Here is an 18,537-nt window from a genome sequence, read left to right as displayed (position 1 = left end):
ACTAAACATTACAGCTAAACCACCCTTGTCTGCTGGCTTTATGACAATTGAGGTATTCTGTTGAATATTGTAGGCTTGTTGTTTGAGCTCTAATGGAATACTACTCGCCTGTTTCAAATCATGTGGTGGTCCATTTGGAACAATATAAGAAGTTACTTGAGGAGATCTGCAAGAGCGAGGGGTACCAGAATGGTGTTCAAAAAGGCGCAGAGCTTTGGGCGTCAGTGACACCAGAAAGAGAAGGAAGGAAGGAAGAAAGAGAAGAATGGTTGTCTTTTATTATTAAAAGAAGTGGGAGTTTATTAACAGTTTATTAAATGCCCCACCAGGGAGGGGAACACTCTGGATTACTGTTACACCACAGTCAGTAATGCTTTTCACGCCGTCACCCGCGCTGCACTGGGACACTCTGACCACGACATGGTCCACCTGATTCCTGCATACAGGCAGAAATTAAAACTTTCTAAGCCTGTTGGGAGAACATTGAAGAAGTGGACCAGTGAAACTGCAGAGGACCTGAAGGCGTGTTTGGACTGTACTGACTGGGATGTTTTCAGGACTGCTACCAACAGTCTGGATGAGTACACAGAGGCTGCGACGTCATATATCAGCTTCTGTGAGGACTACTGTGTACCATCTCGCACCAGGGTGAGTTATAACAACGACAAACCCTGGTTCACAGCAAGACTGCGACAGTTGAAGTTGGAAAAGGAAGAGGCGTTTAAGAGTGGCAACAGTACAGGTTTAGCAAGGCGGTGAGGGAAGCTAAACGACTGTACTCAGAGAGACTACAAAATCAGTTCTCCTCCAGTGACTCTGCTTCTGTGTGGAGTGGGCTCAGGCAGATCACCAACTACAAGCAAAGAGCCCCCAACTCTGCTAACGGCCGTCTCCTCACCAACTACCTCAACAACTTCTACTGTCGCTTTGAAAGACAATGGGACAGTCCTGACACCATCACCCACACCATCACCCACCAGCTCCAGACCAACAGCCCCAACCCCCTCATCACACCTGGGGCTGAACTCTTACACCTCTTACCACCACAGCTGCCCCCCACAGTGCCCCCCCCCCCAACATCGACACCTCTGTCTGTCCTTGAAAGAGATGTGAACAGGCTCTTCAAGAGACAAAACCCCCAGAAAGCTGCTGGACCAGACTCCATCTCTCCATTCTGCCTGAAGCGCTGCGCCGATCAGCTGTCTCTGGTGTTCACAGACATCTTCAACACCTCACTGGAGACATGCCATGTGCCAGCCTGCTTCAAGGCCTCCACCATCATCCCCGTCCCCAAAAAACCAGGGCCCACAGGATTAAATGACTACAGACCCATCGCCCTGACTCATTTGAATGCCTGGTTTTGTCAAATCCATCACTGACCCTCTGCTGGACCCCCTGCAGTTCGCCTACAGAGCCAGCAGGTCTGTAGACGACGCTGTCAACTTGGCCCTACACTTCATCCTCCAGCACCTGGACTCCGCAGGATCCTATGCCAGGATCCTATTCGTGGACTTCAGCTCTGCCTTCAACACGATCGTCCCGGCTCCATCATCAGCCAGGACCTCCGGTGGGAGCTGAATATCAGCTCCCTCATCAAGAAAGCCCAACAGAGGATGTACTTCCTGAGGCAGCTGAAGAAGTTTAACCTGCCACAAACAATGCCGGTTCACTTCTACACTGCCATCATAGAGTCCATCCTCACCTCCTCCATCACTGTCTGGTACGCTCCACCATCATCCGCTCTGCAGAAAGGGTGATTGACTGCAACCTCCAATCTCTTCAGGACCTGTACTCCTCCAGGACCCTGAGGAGAGCAGGGAAGATCGCTGCCGACCCCTCCCACCCCGGACACAATCTGTCTGACCCCCTCCCCTCTGGTAGGAGGCTGCGGTTCATCAGGACCAAAACCTCCCGACACAAAAACAGTTTCTTCCCCTCTGCAGGGGACGAACGTGCCCCCCCCCAACACAAACTAAAGTTATACGTTATATTAACGTACACCGCCCTGTCCCCCCTGCGCTACATTAACGCACCCACCCCCTACTGGACACTTTATTTGGTAACTGCATTGTCTGTTATTTATCTTATTTTTACCGAACGAATTGATCAAACGCAACCGTCAGGTATACAGATACCTTAGTGCTTAATTGTAAACTCACCAATCAGACATTGCTTATGTCTGATTGGTGAGTATAAAAAGGAAACAGGTGAGTGTACCTGTATTCAACAAAAATGGAGGGCAATGTTGCATTAAGAGGAAGAGAGACAGTGAGGATGAGAGGGGGAGCCCGCAGAGGAAGAGGGGTAGGGAGAGGAAGAGAAAGAGGTAGACCTAAAGGAGGACATGGACAAAGAAGACGAGAACCAAATTTATCAGAAGAGAATCGAGCAACATTGGCTGACCATGTTGCACACCATGGGTTGACTTTGAGAGAGGCTGGACAAAGAGTTCAGCCCAACGTCAGCAGACAAGAGCACAGGTGAAAAACAAGCTTTCTCTACTGTCTACAGTTAAATCAGAACAGTGTAGCCTACTATATGCACTAGATCAGTAGGAGTAGTCCTATTGCATTTTATATGTATTTTGAATGGTTTACATATGATTAAGGGCTGAGAACATCAAGGGGGAAAGCCCCCACATATTCTCAGAGCAACATGAGAGAACTATCATAAATATGATTTTGGCCTATAGTGCGATATGCCTCAGAGAAATTCCAACAAACATCCTCAGTGACCACTTAGTTTTCAATGAAGTCCATCAGGTCTCTCTATCAACACTGCTGCAAATCCTTAAAATACGTCCCATACAGATGAAACAACAACAGAGTGCCATTTGAAAGACATTCTGAGTGAGTAAAAGATCTGCAGATGAATATGTGGAGGTTTTGTAATGTTTAGTATTGTGCACTGCACACAAAACCTTTTTACGTGTAAATTGAATTTAAACCTGCATGAATTTATCTTCATACATGAGGCTGGGTTTAACCTGACAAAAGTAAGAAGAGGGAGAAACATCATTGGCCAAAGAGCAGCTGTCAGATGTCAACATCACAATGCACACTGCAATCATGCAGAATGGGGTTCTCCACCACCATGCAAACTTAGGTCCTTACAACACAGCCCACATTTAGACGATTAGATAGACAGACCACAGATCATTGTCACAGCAGAAGACCAAACGGATGCAGAGAAGATGAGATACATTGTCATCTGAGACAGATGGTGAAGAGATGATGCTCCACAAAATGTTTTTGTTGTGTGTACTTTACTATATTCTATTGAGAATATGTTCTGTTCTAATGTTAAGTGTAAAATGCAACCTGGAAATGCATGGATGTATTGACTAATTTTACAATGTGGAGAGAAATAAATATTTTCTTGTGTTTGGTCAATACTTTTTAGAAAAGTAGTAGAAAAGCAGATTGAGCACAGCAGTTCAAACAGAATCAGATCATAGGAGCCATGTGTGTTCCATACAGTGACAAAATTGGCTTTTTATAAATTATTGTGTTGTGAATGAAGTGTTTCATTTTGCTAAAGGTCTGGGGTATTCTGCTACTTGTGTGTGTAGTTGTGTGTTGTGTGTTGACAATTTTCAAAATTGTGCTTAAACAATCACTGTCAGTTACTGTCATTTATTGTTAGTGGACACTAGCAAGCTTGTTATCTTGCCAGCTACAGCCACACTAAGCCAGGTAAATCTGGTGATGCTGTTCAACACTGTGTTTTCAGGCCATCTTGGTAAAGATCTTCAACCACACTGTAACAACCGAGCATAAACAGTTATGTGATCATGGCTCATATAGATTAACATTATCTGCTAATCGCCGCTGCCATGCCCCCCAGTCCAAATCCATTCTCAGTGTTAGCTTCAGTCCTCCAGTTACCTTGTTCAAAAGTAGTTCTCAATTTGCATGTTGTAATTTTTTTTCTAATATACTACTGTATGGAATTATGAATATATCGCTTGATTGCCAGTTTGTCACACTCACTCATGTGCAATACAGTGTTAAAGAACTAAGGAAACTGATGAAATTTGTAAATCATCATTGGAACAACGCAATGTCAATATTGTATCCTGGTTGTTGATTGGTTAGGGAGGACATCCTCTGTTGGAGCATCATTTTACATGTTTTGGCACGTTGGCAACAGTTTAGCATAACACAGAACCTGTCCTCCTCTGCCCCCCACCACCACTTCACACAGTCTGCTCTTTCCCTTTTTGCCAGCAGGTGTCGCTGTTCAAGCACTTTAATTTCTTACACAGATGATACCTCAACTCCATTAAGGGGACTTAATTACTCAATCAATTTCTTTGAACTACTGGTATTATTACTACTACGTGTACTGCTACTACTACGTGTACTGCTACTACTACTGCTGCTGCTGCTACTGCTACTTCTACTTCTACTATTGCTACTATTACTACTACTACTGCTACTTCGAGTGTTTTCAGTCCTTACAGGCTGAATTCTCTTGTAAAAAAGGCCAGATTTAAATGTATTTTACAATGATTAAGCCGTATTTCTGAGAGTGCAGTTAGACCAAAAGAGGGATCCACTAAAGTGAGCACTAGTGATAGTGTTTAGGACCTGTCTCCTTTTTAACAGTTTTTGGTAGGCTGCTTGATAACAAAGTGGTCAGAGTAAGTCATCACCCGTTGTGGAAACCACAGGGTCAGCGGTTTGACTTCAAATTGTTTTGCAGTGCTTCAAGAAAATGCATAACCTCTCCTCTTTTTAAAATTGGCAATGTGCTCGGTAACACAGGGGATAGGTAATATCATGTGTGGCAAAAAACTTTGTGGGTACTGTATGGTCAGTAGTTCAACTCCCAACAGTACTGCAGTTCAGTGCATTTGTGCTTCAAGACTTTTCAAACTATTCATTTCTGCTTTTCCAATAATGCATTCTAAATTGTTTCAGCTGCCAGCATTCACACACATTTTCTGCAGGAAATGCATTTCCTAGTTATTATTTGTCGTGTTATGCCGTCGTTCAAGTTGCCATAAGCTAGAAGGAGCTAGAGACATGAAACTTTGCCCCATAACTCGAAATGACGTACAAATACTTCACAAGAAATATAACCCCAAACAGCCTGATGGTGATGCTATAATTAACAATTAATTTGCTCGCCAAAAAAGTCTCGGGGACCATAAAAGCCAGCCATGAAGGATTTTTTGATAATTGCCATCTGAAAAAATCTTTTTTCATTTTGACTGTATCAAGACCAAAATTGGTAAAGGGTGGGGCTTAGCAGGAAATTGGCCATAACTCATTGACCATTTGTCCAATCATCATAAATACTGGTAGATGTCTTCAGTCTTTGGTTTGAAATAGGCCTGCCAAAGCATTTGAGCCCAACCCACAGGGGTTGTCACAAATGCCAAAAACGTGTACCTTGGTAAAGCCAGTGAACAGAATTTCACCATTCACCAAGTGTCATACTGATTGGACACCTTTATGGACACACTTTCCAACAGATTATCAACATGTCTGTTATACTGTATTAAACCTGTTCTGTAATAATCCAACAAGATTAGACATACTATGACCAGCTGGAAGATCAATCACGAACTGTTTTTAACTTTATATCAGACAATATAAGCAACTCAAAGACATGTGGAGGGCTCTGGGAATTGCAATGCCATGGCCATTTGTTCTTATTCTCTGACATTTCATAGACTAAACAAATAATCCACAAACCAAAAAAACAATGTCACAGTTTTGGTTCAAATAAGTTCCCCCCGGGGATCAATCAAGTAATTCTGATTCTAACAATTACACAAGCTTGAAAATAAACCTGCATAAATCTGGTGTAACACTAATTGCTTTATCACCTGTATGTGACAGTATTCATGACATGTTAATACTTTTAAATTGATATGCTCTGATACTTTCAATGGAAGCCTGTGGCTGCATGTATTAAAATGAAATAATTTAACCAGTTGAAATTGAATTTTCCTTTTGTGTGTGCATGATAAATTACAAATGCTCTTACATCCAGCTCACACTCATACAGAGTGTCGTCCAGCAGGGTGACTTTGATCTGCATGGTCTTGGGCCGACGTGGAGCTCTGGGAGCTTTGGCTTCCTCCTCAGTCGACTTCTCCTCCTTCTCTCCCTGACTGCCTTCTTCAGGACTGGACTCCTTCTCCTCCTCTTTTTCCTTCTCCTTGTCCTCCTTCTCCAGGGCAGCTTCCTCTTCTTTCTCCTTGTTGTTCTCTTTGTCCTTTCCACCCTCCTCAGCTTCTTTCTTCTCTACCTGGACAGCCTGAAACAAACACTTTGATTACACTGCAGTCAACACTCTCTTAATCTGTCCTTGTGACAGATTTAGTCTTGACTATAGGCAGTTTTACCACCAAAGACATCAATCTGTTTACATATATGTGTGCCTTAACGGTCGTTTTAGCAATTTTTTAATTTAAGCAACAGAGGTGCAAGCACAGAGTTACACAACCCCTAACCACTGTAGAGTTACACTTGAAACACACACATGAAAGTGGAAAGTAAACTATTAACATCATGTTGTGCTTATGATGACTGGACCAACTTGACTTATTTTGCCCAAGTTTTTATTTTGGGCCACATTCATCTTCATGTGGTTACTTCTGGTTGACAGGAAGATATACACCTTTAGCAGATACAGTACAGCCCCTTTCAGACGTACAACCTGTTACGTTAATCCGATGGCAATTTATCATGTCGGTCCCATGTCTAAATAGATTGGATGTTACTCGGTTGGACCTGTAACATGCCCATATCACTTTAAACTTGTGTCCTATGTTACTGCCTTCTACAATTATTGTTATATATTAATTATCTCAATCTTCATCTCTTATGCGCGAAGAAAATAAAACCGATGAAACACAGTAAAAGAGCCAATTTCAAGTTGCTGAGGATATTTTTCTCAGATAAGTCTTTTAACCCTGCAACCGGGGAAGAAGAGGTTAAAAAAACTTTAATATAATAATAATAAACTTTATTTATAGAGTACTAATCAAAACAAAGTACAAAGTGCTTCATAGAGAGAAAGATTTAATAAAATACTAAAGCGAATGATAAAATACATGCAGGGCAAAATTAAAAATGATAAACAAGAAATTAAAAACCAATAAAACAAACAGTCGGTCCAGAGCCTCTGGGCCCTGGGGGCAAAAACTCTGTCCCCTTTAGTTTTCAGCCTGGACCACACAAAGGTTCATAAGGGATTAAAACGTCTACATAATCTGGAGCCAGGTCAGTAGGTGCCCTAAAGGTAATCAATAAGATCAAAATCAATCCTAAAACAAACAGGAAGCCAATGTAAAAAGGGTTAAACAGATGCAGTGTGATCATACCTCTTGGATCTGTAAAAAGCCTAGCAGCTGAGTTTTGTAATATTCTCTCCTTCTATTTTTAATTTAGAAATTAAATGAGAGTCCCAACTGTTATTCAATGTTTGTGCTCTAACAACGCCAAATGATGCCAAAATATATTAGTGGATTCACGGTGAGAAGCGGGGGCATGCCACAGTCTGTCTCCCTGTCCCTCTTCTCCAGCTACATTTCTATTTCCCCAGGCCCCTTCGTTGCCGTTTTCCTTCCATTCAGCAGGTGCCCCCGGACTTTCACTCACCTGACTGACCCGCCTCTCTTCGCACCTGTTTCTGCTTCCCTCATCTACTCTGCAATTACCTGGCCTTCCACTCCTACCTCCTCACCTGCATCTCATTCCCTAAACAGCCACTCTCTACATATACTGCCCCAGATCCTTTGCTCCTTTGCTGTCTTGCCTTGTGTTTTTGCTTATGTCATTCTGTCACCCAAACTTGGACCTGAACCTACCTGCCTATTACCCGTCTACCTGTTTGCCTGTCTGCCTACAAGCTATTTTTGGTCATTAAACCACTGATATCATCCTGCCATTTGGGTCCGTCCCCTGTTGCCACAATCCCGCACCCTTATGACAGAGCAAGCCTCCCTCGTGCTGATGACAGTCATTAAGGCTTCAACAGAAAAATATGTTCAGTGATACAGCCTGTGAGAACAGAACCTTTTTAACTCACCACTGGACTCTCTTTCTCTCTCTCTTGTCTGAACCATATGTCACCTATGCCTGAAAGTTAGTCATTACTTCAACAAGTTCAGCAATGTAATATATTCCATGTCTGAAAAGGTCTAGATGAAGACACAGATACGTAACATGCAGGCTGACCTGAACCTCAGCACTGCTCACTGAGTGTTGGTCCAGGGCAACCTCTCCCTCTGTCCTCAGTTCAGGTTCAGGGTCAGCAATGGGGGCTTTAGCTTCCTCTTCTTCCTTGTCCTCCTTCTCTCCCGCCTCGCTCTCACACTGCGAGCGCCTCTTCAGGAAGGAGGAGAAGAGGCGGGAGAGGCCACGACCGGCAGAGTTGCGGTTGCGTGGCCGGAGCTGCTCCTCCTCTGGTGAGGATGGCCTGGCGTCCTGGCCGGCTTCCTCCTGCTCCCTCGGCTTCTTCTGGTGACTCTCTGCCTCGTCTGTTGTCATGGCAACAGCTTTGGAGGTAGAAGACAAGATCAAGTTAAAGAGCAGAACCATCCCTGTTTTTATGCTAATCAAGATCAGATAAAGAAACAGATCACATGTTAATACCAGGTGGAAATGAGGTCTTTGACTGTTTATATTATTTAATTTACTAAATTGGTGTATCCATCCAACTTAGGGGCTGGGAAGAGTTGAAGAAACAAAACACAGTCTGGAACATGTGAACGAGCGAGCAAGGTGTAATATTTTAATTGTATGCTTTCAATTTTTAACTTTTGCTTTAATGGGGTAATCCACTGATTTAGTATTACACTTTCATAAAGTTGGAGGATTCACACAAAACAGATTAAAAAGAGAATTGTCAAAATCGAAGCTACATAGTATGACATATTCTAACTTATGTCTCTAGTGTGGGTCAAGCTCTAAAAACATTTCCCATGATACAACTTAAAAGCGTCTTAGGCTTCAAATTTCCACATCACTCTTGTGTAGGTGAACACAGGACCACGATCGGCTTCTGAACTATTTGTGATGTCATCAAGTCCTGCTCGTACACCCCCACACACACACACACACACATTGAGATTTAAGGTGAGCACAGAGAAACTTTCCACATCCATCAGATGCACGTGAAAACAGCCTTCTGGTGTCAAACTCTGCACATACATCATCCTGCACAGTTAAGCTGTGAAGTCAAGGAACAATAAGCAAAACACATTTTTGGAGTGAGAGAGAGACCTGCTTGATGCTGAACCAATCAGCTGGAGCAACCCTGCAGGCAGTGAGCACTGTGCTGACCGTATTTCAAAAGTAGCCAAATCCTTCTGTATAGCAAGTGCACAACCATATCAGCAGCCTGTCTCTCCTGTACTGTAATGTCTTGAGTTCAACTTTATCCTTCACAGATTTTTCATGAAGAAAGCGTTTTTTAAAAGCGATGATCAGGATCACAGCACAGATCTTGTGTGACAGACCGTCTTTTCTTGTAAAAGCATTTAAAAATAACTTGCATCATTGAAAAAAAAAGCACATTAAAATAGACTTGGAATGGAATTTCTACAATCACCTCCGTCATATAACACTATGACCGTTAAAAGATGTCCACAATTCAATGCCATTCTAAGCTGTAGGGTCCGTTATTTCACCTTGTCAGATCAAGCTAATTTTATTTATATAGCCCAATTTCAAAAATTTGGGGCTTTACAATCGATACAGCGTATGACACCCTCCACAACCGTAATGGACGGGCCACACACCCTGTGCAGGAACGGCTGCAGCGCGTGTCGTCTAGAGAGTCTTGCCTAGTTTTTGAAAATGTTTTTTAACTCAACACTTACAATTGAGCAGCAATTGAGTCTAAACAAAATAAAAATAAAATTTATAATGAAATGAAGCATTCTATTATTGATGGCCATTATCAAAGGCAAAGCCAATGTAGAAAGATTGGGCTGGCAGTAGCAGAGCCGCAGCTGCAATGTCCAGCAGTCCAGCGAGGTAGCCGTCACATACTGGTAGAGGTAGGGTATGTGTGGCCCTTGATTTGGATGAGGAAAAACTCCCCCCGCTTTAACAGGGAAAAAAATGGAAGAACCTTGAGATTCCCCTGGATCTGCAAACTGACTCTCTCTTCTTACTCTCACTCCTCCAATAGTAAAGTTTTCATTGGTGCAATTGCCAGACAGACACTCACACACGCGCACACACACACACACACACATACCATGCACATCCCGCCTCTCTTTCTCCTTGTAAGATGAATAAATTCTTTTAAGAACTGCTGTTTAAACTATGTGTTTTCTGAATATCTATTTAGCCACTATGCCATTCTATGTCTTGAATCATTATTGCATGGCCATAGTGATATTTGAGAGTATGTGAATTTTGTGCATACAACTTAAATTGAATTCATTAGAAAACACTAGAAAACGCCTTCCTCCACCCCAAACTCCCCAAGCCTGTTTTGGCTAGTTGGTAAAAAGAGCCTGACTGACCTCCATCCCTCAGGCCAGTCCTCAACTTGAGCTCAAGTAACATTGTTTATCTTAGTATCTCTAGACGTCTTTCTTTAAGTTTATTTGTTCCTCTGTGTACAATTTAACCTTTTCTAACCAAGCCTCTGAGTGCCTCAGTGTTAAACTGAAGAAGTATTTCTTTTTGACTTTTGTACCACGAAGGTTTATAGTATTTTCCTTTTTGAAAATTGTCATCCAGCCAACTGCTTGAGCCTAGCTGAAGAAGTTAGTGTAGCCAGATATTCTTTATTTGACATTCAACCACAACAAGGACTCAACAGGAGCCGTATTGCAGGCCCAACTCTGACTGCCTCTGAGAACTGTGCCAGGACCTTTGCTGTAGGTCCTGAAAGTAGACTGCCAGACCGGCTAGGAGACCTCATCTGCTCGGTGACCCACTGCTTTCATGGAGTCACCTGGGAGCGTAGCGTCTGGGGCAAGTAGGCAAAACTCCAAGTGGCACTGTGATAAAAGATGATTGATGTCAAATGACATAATTCCCTCAGAGAAGTTGACTGCCTTAGCGTTACGTTAGCGTCGCCATTTTTGTTTTGATAACTAAATCACATACTGAGAAACTAGGGTTTATCTCACCCTTTTCTTCATCATGTACTCTTTACTAATCATTTGTTTACTCAGTTACTTACATTTACATCAGACATTTAGCTGTAAATAAATGTCCTCATTTAGCAGCAAGAAGTAGCCTGTGTGTTTTTCTTTGAAGCAGAAGACAGAGGTCAATGTATCAAAGAATTCCAATTCCTTCTGATGAGACTGATCAATGTAATGATTCATTTGGTTTATTAATCTTCCTTCAATTGAAGGTGGTGCCCCAAACTTGAAGGAGGGCAAATATTTAATTAAAAGTAGTTATCCTCGCTACACTCACTAGTCTCTGTTGCAAAAGGGTTACAAACTACAGTCTCACCTTTCACTAAACTCCAGGGACCACTGGGATTCTCATCCGTCTGATAAAATACACCTGTCATGATCATGCTCTATTTTCCATCACCCCTTCCACCAGAAACAGCACTTGGCTTGTGGTTAATGTGGCCATATGAGAGCTGTCTGCTCGCCTGCACACAGCCACTTCATTACAGCAGTGAAGGTGGGTGGCAGCACAAGCTGCATCAACTGGCAACTCAAACACCGCAACAGTCAGAAATGTTGTTGCTGTAGCAACAACAACCATGTCAGAGAAGAAAATTAAAGAAAAGAGGGACATCGACTTATGAAAATCTGGGCAACAAGCTGCTTTAAGATAAAACCCTGTAGAAAACAGCTAGAAGGTTTTAGCTAACCCTAATCCTTTTTCATGTAGCTGTTGGTGGGCTGGTAAGTAATACAATACCTGAGTCGCGGTACTGATACCAAAACAATACTTTTACTTACTTTCAGTAGTGGAAGAAGTATTCAGATCCTCTACTTAAGTAAGAGTACAGTACAGTAGTATCACATACTCCATTACAAGTAAAAGTCCTGCATTCAAAACCTTACTTAAGTAAAAAGTATGTAAGTATTGTCAGTAAAATGTACTTAAAGTATCAAAAGTATTCATTCTGCAGTAACAGTTATTTACTATTATATATATATAGTGTTTTTTGATTACTATTACTGCTGCATTAATGTGTATGGTGCATTGTACTGCTGTAGATGTTTATGGTTGTGCTGTTTATTTATTTAGTTAGTTTTTCCCCCAAAAAACTTGGGCAGACTCAGATTTAGCACTCTGAGCTCATACAAAACAAAGGAACTGACTTTGCCGTGTAGAATTAAATGTATATCAGTTTATATGCTATGTGTAACTAACCATCTGAAAAGTAGTGAAGTTTTGTTGTAACATGCTGATGTCTTAATACAGGGACAATAAAACCCTGAACTAACGAGAACTAGTGATATCCACTAATCCACATAAGATAAAGATAGGATGTGTGATCCTTTTATTTAACTAATAAAACAAGAAACGTGAATATTCATTTACATAACAAATGAAGTGATCATAGCTTGTAATAAGGCAATATGTCAATAGCAGACAATAACAGAGTGCATGTGGGCCCGCATGACCCCTCCTCTTTTCAGAGATAAAGCATTCCTTTGGCAATCACAAAGAATACAAAACAAATGTGTTGTTTTTTGTTTACTACTTCATTTGCTACACCCATATGTGGATAGACATGTACATATATGTAGAAACAGCCGGTGTCCAGCCAACTTTGAAAGTAACAACTTTCTGAAAGAAGCCTGTTCATCTTTCTGAAAGAAGCCTGTTCAACTCCTGGGTTCTAACACAACAACAGTTAGAACTGATGTTATCATCCTGCTGAGAAAGAGAAAGAGAGAGGGACAACAATTCAGGCAGAGTCGCCATGTAGGGGCGAGTGTACCTGAGGATGCCCGATCAAGCTCCAGAAAGCTGACCCACAGAGAAACGACATGTGTCTCCCTCTTCCCTTCCACAGCAACTACTTCCCCATCTGAACCACTAGGTGAAACTTTTACTTTTCCATGATAGTGGGATTGATGCTATAACTAATCACTAAAAATGGCCTAATTTAGCATTAGGTCAGGACGAGGATCTCTCTTCAATAAAATCATAATATGGATCATCTGGCATAAAATGGTCCTCATTTCAAGCATTAATTATCTGTCGTTGTATTCCTGGATTCATTCATGCATTTATTATATGTTCATTTTGGTATTCGCTACATTAAATCATGGTTGCATTTATTCATTAATCTGTATGCCTCGTAGTTGTTAGTTGTGTGCGTAGTTAGTAGTTTAATAAATCTTTCATTTATAAACAACCTGATCACGTGTTTGTGTATGACTATTATTGAACGAATTATAATAGCCTATTCGACAATTGTTATTTTTTAAATAAGCCTTATTCTCTTGAAAGGTGCTCCGCAGCTGTGTTATTTTCCTGCGCCTGTCAAATCAATTAGGCTGAGCACTCACTGAAATTTGACAATGCATTCATTCAAGTGATGCTACCCTTCTCAGGAAATAAATCACCAGGGGTGTAAAAAGTACCCAGAAATTATACTTTTTTAGTCAAAGTAGTGGTTCTCAAACTTTTTTGGTCATGTCCCCCTTTTTAAAACTACAAAATTCATGATTGGATTGGGGGTGCAATTGAGTAAAAGTCATACAATTTTTAAAAGTAAAATAAAATTTAAAAAAAGTATTAAGGTCAACTTTTTTCTTAGTTTCAAGTTAGATTTGCCGAAAGCCGAAATTTCATAATATCAGGAGAGGCAAAGGAGACACTTCATTCAATCAATGAAAAAGCACATTTCATGGAGATTGAAGTGACTGTTGTGCCTTCATATTCCGCTTACGTAACATTAGCCATCTTCTGAAGCTTTTGTCATCTTCTGATGGTGTCTAACCTAAGATCACTCTGGTCTAATAGACTATCCTTGCACACACTGTGTTGCACTTATACATCAATTGAACACCAATCAGTCAGATCCCTAGCACTACAAATAGACCTCAGATAAGCTCATCTCTTTTGTGAGCAAACATGGAGGTCATGAGAGCGAGAGAAAGAGGAAGAAGCTACATAATGCAGTTGTACAAGACAGACCAGAGCAGCCCAGGTTTGTTATCACCTGGGATAATGTTACTTTCCACTGGGCTCCTCTTGTCCAGGACTGGTTCCCCAACCACAATAACTTTTAAACTTTTAAACACAGTTGAATAGTTGACCCCTTACTCCCAATGTCTCAATCTGATTGAGGAATCATTTTCGGCTTGGCGTTGGAAAGTGTATGACCACCAACCACATGCCCGCCTGCCTCTTCTGCAAGCAATGGAAGAGGCATGCAGAGACACTGTCAGTCCAAGGTTGGATATGGCACGCAAGGCAATATTTTCCCCTTTGCCTGGCCAGTGATGACATTGCTTGTGATGTGGTACGAACAGAAGGCAGGATCCATAAACCATCCACCCCATCCCTGACAATCCCAATACTATATTTTTTGTTTACCATTGCACTGCAATTTTACTGTAAATATTTTTGTTTCTGTGAGTTTACAGTAACATATTGTATTGATTACTGTACTGTAATTCTACTACTACTACTACTCTATTTTATTGTTGTTGTAAAAACCCTCAATGGAAAAAGAATAAGCTGTATATATATTTTTCTTAAGGCTTCCTATTTTGTGTTGAAAGTGTGAGTAGATGTACTATACTGGACCACTCTCTCACAGAAGCCTGTATGTGAAAATTACAAAGGTATACAAAGCAAGACAGCAGTGTTTTCTATAAAGTACATCAGTGTGTTTTTGCTGCTTTGAAAGAGTAACTCAAATTGTGCATGTGTGTGAGTTTCATTTTGACATAGGAGTGACATGTGACATGTACAAGTGTTGTGTCTTATTTGACTTGCGTGTAGAGTTTTGACACAATGAGCCAAGTAAGCAATCACAAAAAGCTGTAATGCATCTTTGCCTGATAACAATGTACCACTTGCCATCTATTGTAAATGTCAGATTCTACATAAAGCCTAGAGTTTACATTTCCAAACAGGAATTCAGTGTCAAATGTTTTCAGGAGGTTAACGTGACACCAACAGTTTTATGAATTTTGGAATTCAGACAGATATCCTGTGATGTACTACAATGCAGATTTTTTTTGTTTTATGAATAGTTGACAGTTTTTTCTGATTGCCTAGGCACTATCTTTGAAACTATAGGCTATTTAGCTCTACACACTAACCACTTGCAAAAGCAAGCAATTCCTGCACAACTGTTCAAACTCTTCTCAAAACTCAACTCAAAATTGTGTTTTGGCATCAAAACAGTACACACAAACCATAATTTGAATTAGAACACAAAGCACCAACTAAATGAAAAACACTTGTGGCTTTTGCTTTTTTGTTGTGCAGGGCATCGCAGTTTGCAATTAAGTTTTGTCATACATGTAGTATACACACAAGTATGGCTGTGTATTCCAAACATAACACACTATCAATAATAATAATACGTTTTGGGGTATTTTTTCTCAAATTGCTCTAACACTCCTCAAACAATAAAAGCACAGTAGAAGAAAACAAAAACATTTTGTTTTAGAAAAAAAGGACAGAAAAAAATGGCTAAATCTCTCCAAATCTGTCCAATATTGTCCTTGATTTACAGTGCTCAAGCTCAAGCACCTAGCATCTTTTGGTAAATCAGCACTATTTGTGGCCTTGTCGTTCATCACCAAAAAGCAAAGTAGCCTACTGTTCACCCTCCTCAGAGGGTGAGGGGGGTCAAACAGGCAGCATTATGATCACATACAGAGCCACAATAAGCGAAGTTAAGTAGTTAATTAGTAGAGTACTTTACATACAGACACATAGGCAACATACAAGGGACCCCCCCACCCCCAAAAAAAGTGATAATGTGTGATATGTAACTCTTAACAATAAAGCCGATTCATTATAATTACAGTTACAATAATAAGCTTCAATAATTGATGTGTCAATATGAACGTTTTGAACTTTTTCATTATGGGGAATTCTTGCTATTTTTTCCGCTTCGATCTACTTATACCTATAGATCTACAATAAACATTGTTATACATGTTCGATTGATTTACATTAGGGTCTTGGTTCAGATCCTTTAACAGATTTTACAATAAGTTCCTTGTTCCAGGGAGACAAGCCACTACTGTGTAGCCTGAAATTTTTAATATGCTTATGGCTCCTGATACAACATTTTAACCATCTGTTGGCAGACTGAGGGTGGACAGAGCTTGCCACCGCTGAGTGGATGCTGGCACAGCCGCACAAATGCTGACAGGGCAGAGAAAAGTGAGTGTGGGCTCTGCAGCTCCAGGTGCACTGAAGAGTATGTAACATGAACTACACACAAAACAAATGGTACACATTCTCACTGTTGATTGTTCAGTCAGCATATGGTCTAGCAGTTTGTAGCAGGTGTCGGGAGAACACGAGAGTCTGCAGCTTTTAAGTGCAAATAAGCACTGCTCCTCCTCCTTTTTAGCTGAAAGTGTGTTCATCAGTGAAATCAGCTGTTTGCTGGAATAAAAGCATGTCTACCCTTTCATCCTTACTCTTATATCATTATAACTCCAGACAACAAGAGCAAAGACTGTCTCAGTTTAAATGTTGTCATGCTATTTTGGTTAGCTCTATCTTCCTATTTGTAACAAGACAAGGCCTCTAGTTCCTGTGTGATGTGTTATAGTGCATACCACCATGCTGGCATACAGAGCAGTGGAGGCATGTGCAAAGACAATGGTAATCAGACTGAAGAGGTGGAGCTAATTAAAATTCATGAGCTGTGTGGGTTGTTACTAAGGAATATGATAAGGAAATGTGTGTTTATCAATTAAATTGTCATGTGCAACAATATATAATATATAACCCAGTTATTGTTAGTGTGAATTAGGAGAAACACTATTATCCATATACTCTGCCCAATTATATTACAGTTCATAACACCTGCAGAGCAGCTGTCTCACACTAACCTCCATGTCAATACAGGCTGCATAGAGAGAGCAACATGTTAGCAGAGCAGCAGCAGCCACCCCCCACCCCCCATGTATGTCTACACAGGATGTGTTCAGGCACAGTATTAAGTGTAGGTCACCTGTATTTTGGCAGCGCTCAGAGCCCAACATGAAATCACTGTAGTTATGCATGTAACTGAAAAACGGTACTAACTGAAATGCCTCCTGTGCAGCAGCGCCTCCAGAATGTTTTTTCATAGGGGTGGCCAGATGGGGCCAATGAAAATCTTGGGGTGGCACACCAAAACCAAAAACCATAACTGGATTTCAGGAATTATATTATGCTGTTGTTATAGACGCCTACTTATAGTTAAAAGTGGGGGTGCAAGATTAGTGACAGGCAAGGGGAAATATGGCAGGAAAACACCTGAAAGTGCCATTTCCTGCAATATAGAGCCTTCAATCATGACCAATAAAGCTGCTCTTTCACTGTAAAGCTCAGTATATATGGCACTATATATCAAAATATTATTATATATGTTATGCACTTTCAGCAGTGAGTGACATATTGTCTCAGAGTCTACATAATGCATATATTTCATAGTTTGTCAAGACAAATTGCAAAACTAGGGCGCCCTGGTAGCTCACCTGGGCGCCAAGGGTCCTTGCCACAGTGGTGCAGGTATTATTCCAAACTGTGCTGCAAAGCTATCATCTGGGAATATTCAAAATCAAAATTGTTGTGTTTATGACCTGATTCCACATACATTTCACTTTCCAAGCCACCATCAAGCACATTAAGTTTAATTAGGAAAGTAGTTAACATAAAGGGCAACTATTTACTGTACTTCATACAGCCGTTTGAAACTGAGAACAATTAGCTGATAAACACATTATTAAACCATTAACCAAACCAATAATTAACAGCAGTCTGCTTCAGACAACCTTATTATACTTTAGCAGTAACCTAGTTAGTTCTTTCATAGAGTTCAGTCATATAGAGCCAAGTTGCGTGCCAACTTCACTAACAACAGATCAGAAATGTGCAACAACTTTTGCCGACACTAAATACAAAAGCGAGTGACTATATCGTATGAAGATGCTGTGACCAGTAAATTCACCACTTCTAAACAGAATTGGGCAGCTACCTCCATCTCACTCGGACTCACCCTGGGTCCAGGTCCACAGCTGCCTGAACCCGTCACAGACATCTTCACCGAACGGACAGGATGACTTAACGTTGTGGAATGATTTTACCCTCGAGAGCAGCGTGAACGAGATGAGAGCTCATTCTGCAGCTACTTCTGGGGACCAAAATATCCCCCAGAAACACTGGAACAGTTAATTGGCATTAAAGGAACCGCACTAAGTTGGTATTAGTCTTTTTATTAGATCAATCTCAGTTTGTACATAACATTGAATCCTTCATGCACGCCAAAGTTAGTCATGGAGTTCCACAAGGTTCTCTGCTTAGACCAATTCTATTCACATATACACTACCAGACAAAAGTTTGGGGTAACCCAGAAAATTGTCCTGTTTTCCATGAAAACTC

General features: G+C 41.1%; 1 protein-coding gene across 1 annotated transcript in view; it reads right to left on the bottom strand.

Moving 5' to 3' along the window:
• Positions 1-8,510, bottom strand: part of epb41a (erythrocyte membrane protein band 4.1a) — a 55,837-nt gene extending 47,327 nt beyond the window's left edge. The window contains exons 1-2 of the mRNA XM_070921815.1: positions 8,199-8,510; positions 6,001-6,273 (exon numbers count right to left, since the gene is read on the bottom strand). Coding sequence (XP_070777916.1) covers positions 6,001-6,273; positions 8,199-8,510 — 585 coding nt within the window. The remainder of the gene's footprint in view (positions 1-6,000; positions 6,274-8,198) is intronic.
• Between the last annotated feature and the right edge of the window lie 10,027 nt (positions 8,511-18,537).

Source organism: Enoplosus armatus, chromosome 16, assembly GCF_043641665.1.
Source record: "Enoplosus armatus isolate fEnoArm2 chromosome 16, fEnoArm2.hap1, whole genome shotgun sequence".
Lineage (NCBI taxonomy): Eukaryota > Metazoa > Chordata > Actinopteri > Centrarchiformes > Enoplosidae > Enoplosus > Enoplosus armatus.
Note: the sequence above shows the minus strand (reverse complement) of the source record. Positions and strands in the feature narration are given on the sequence as shown.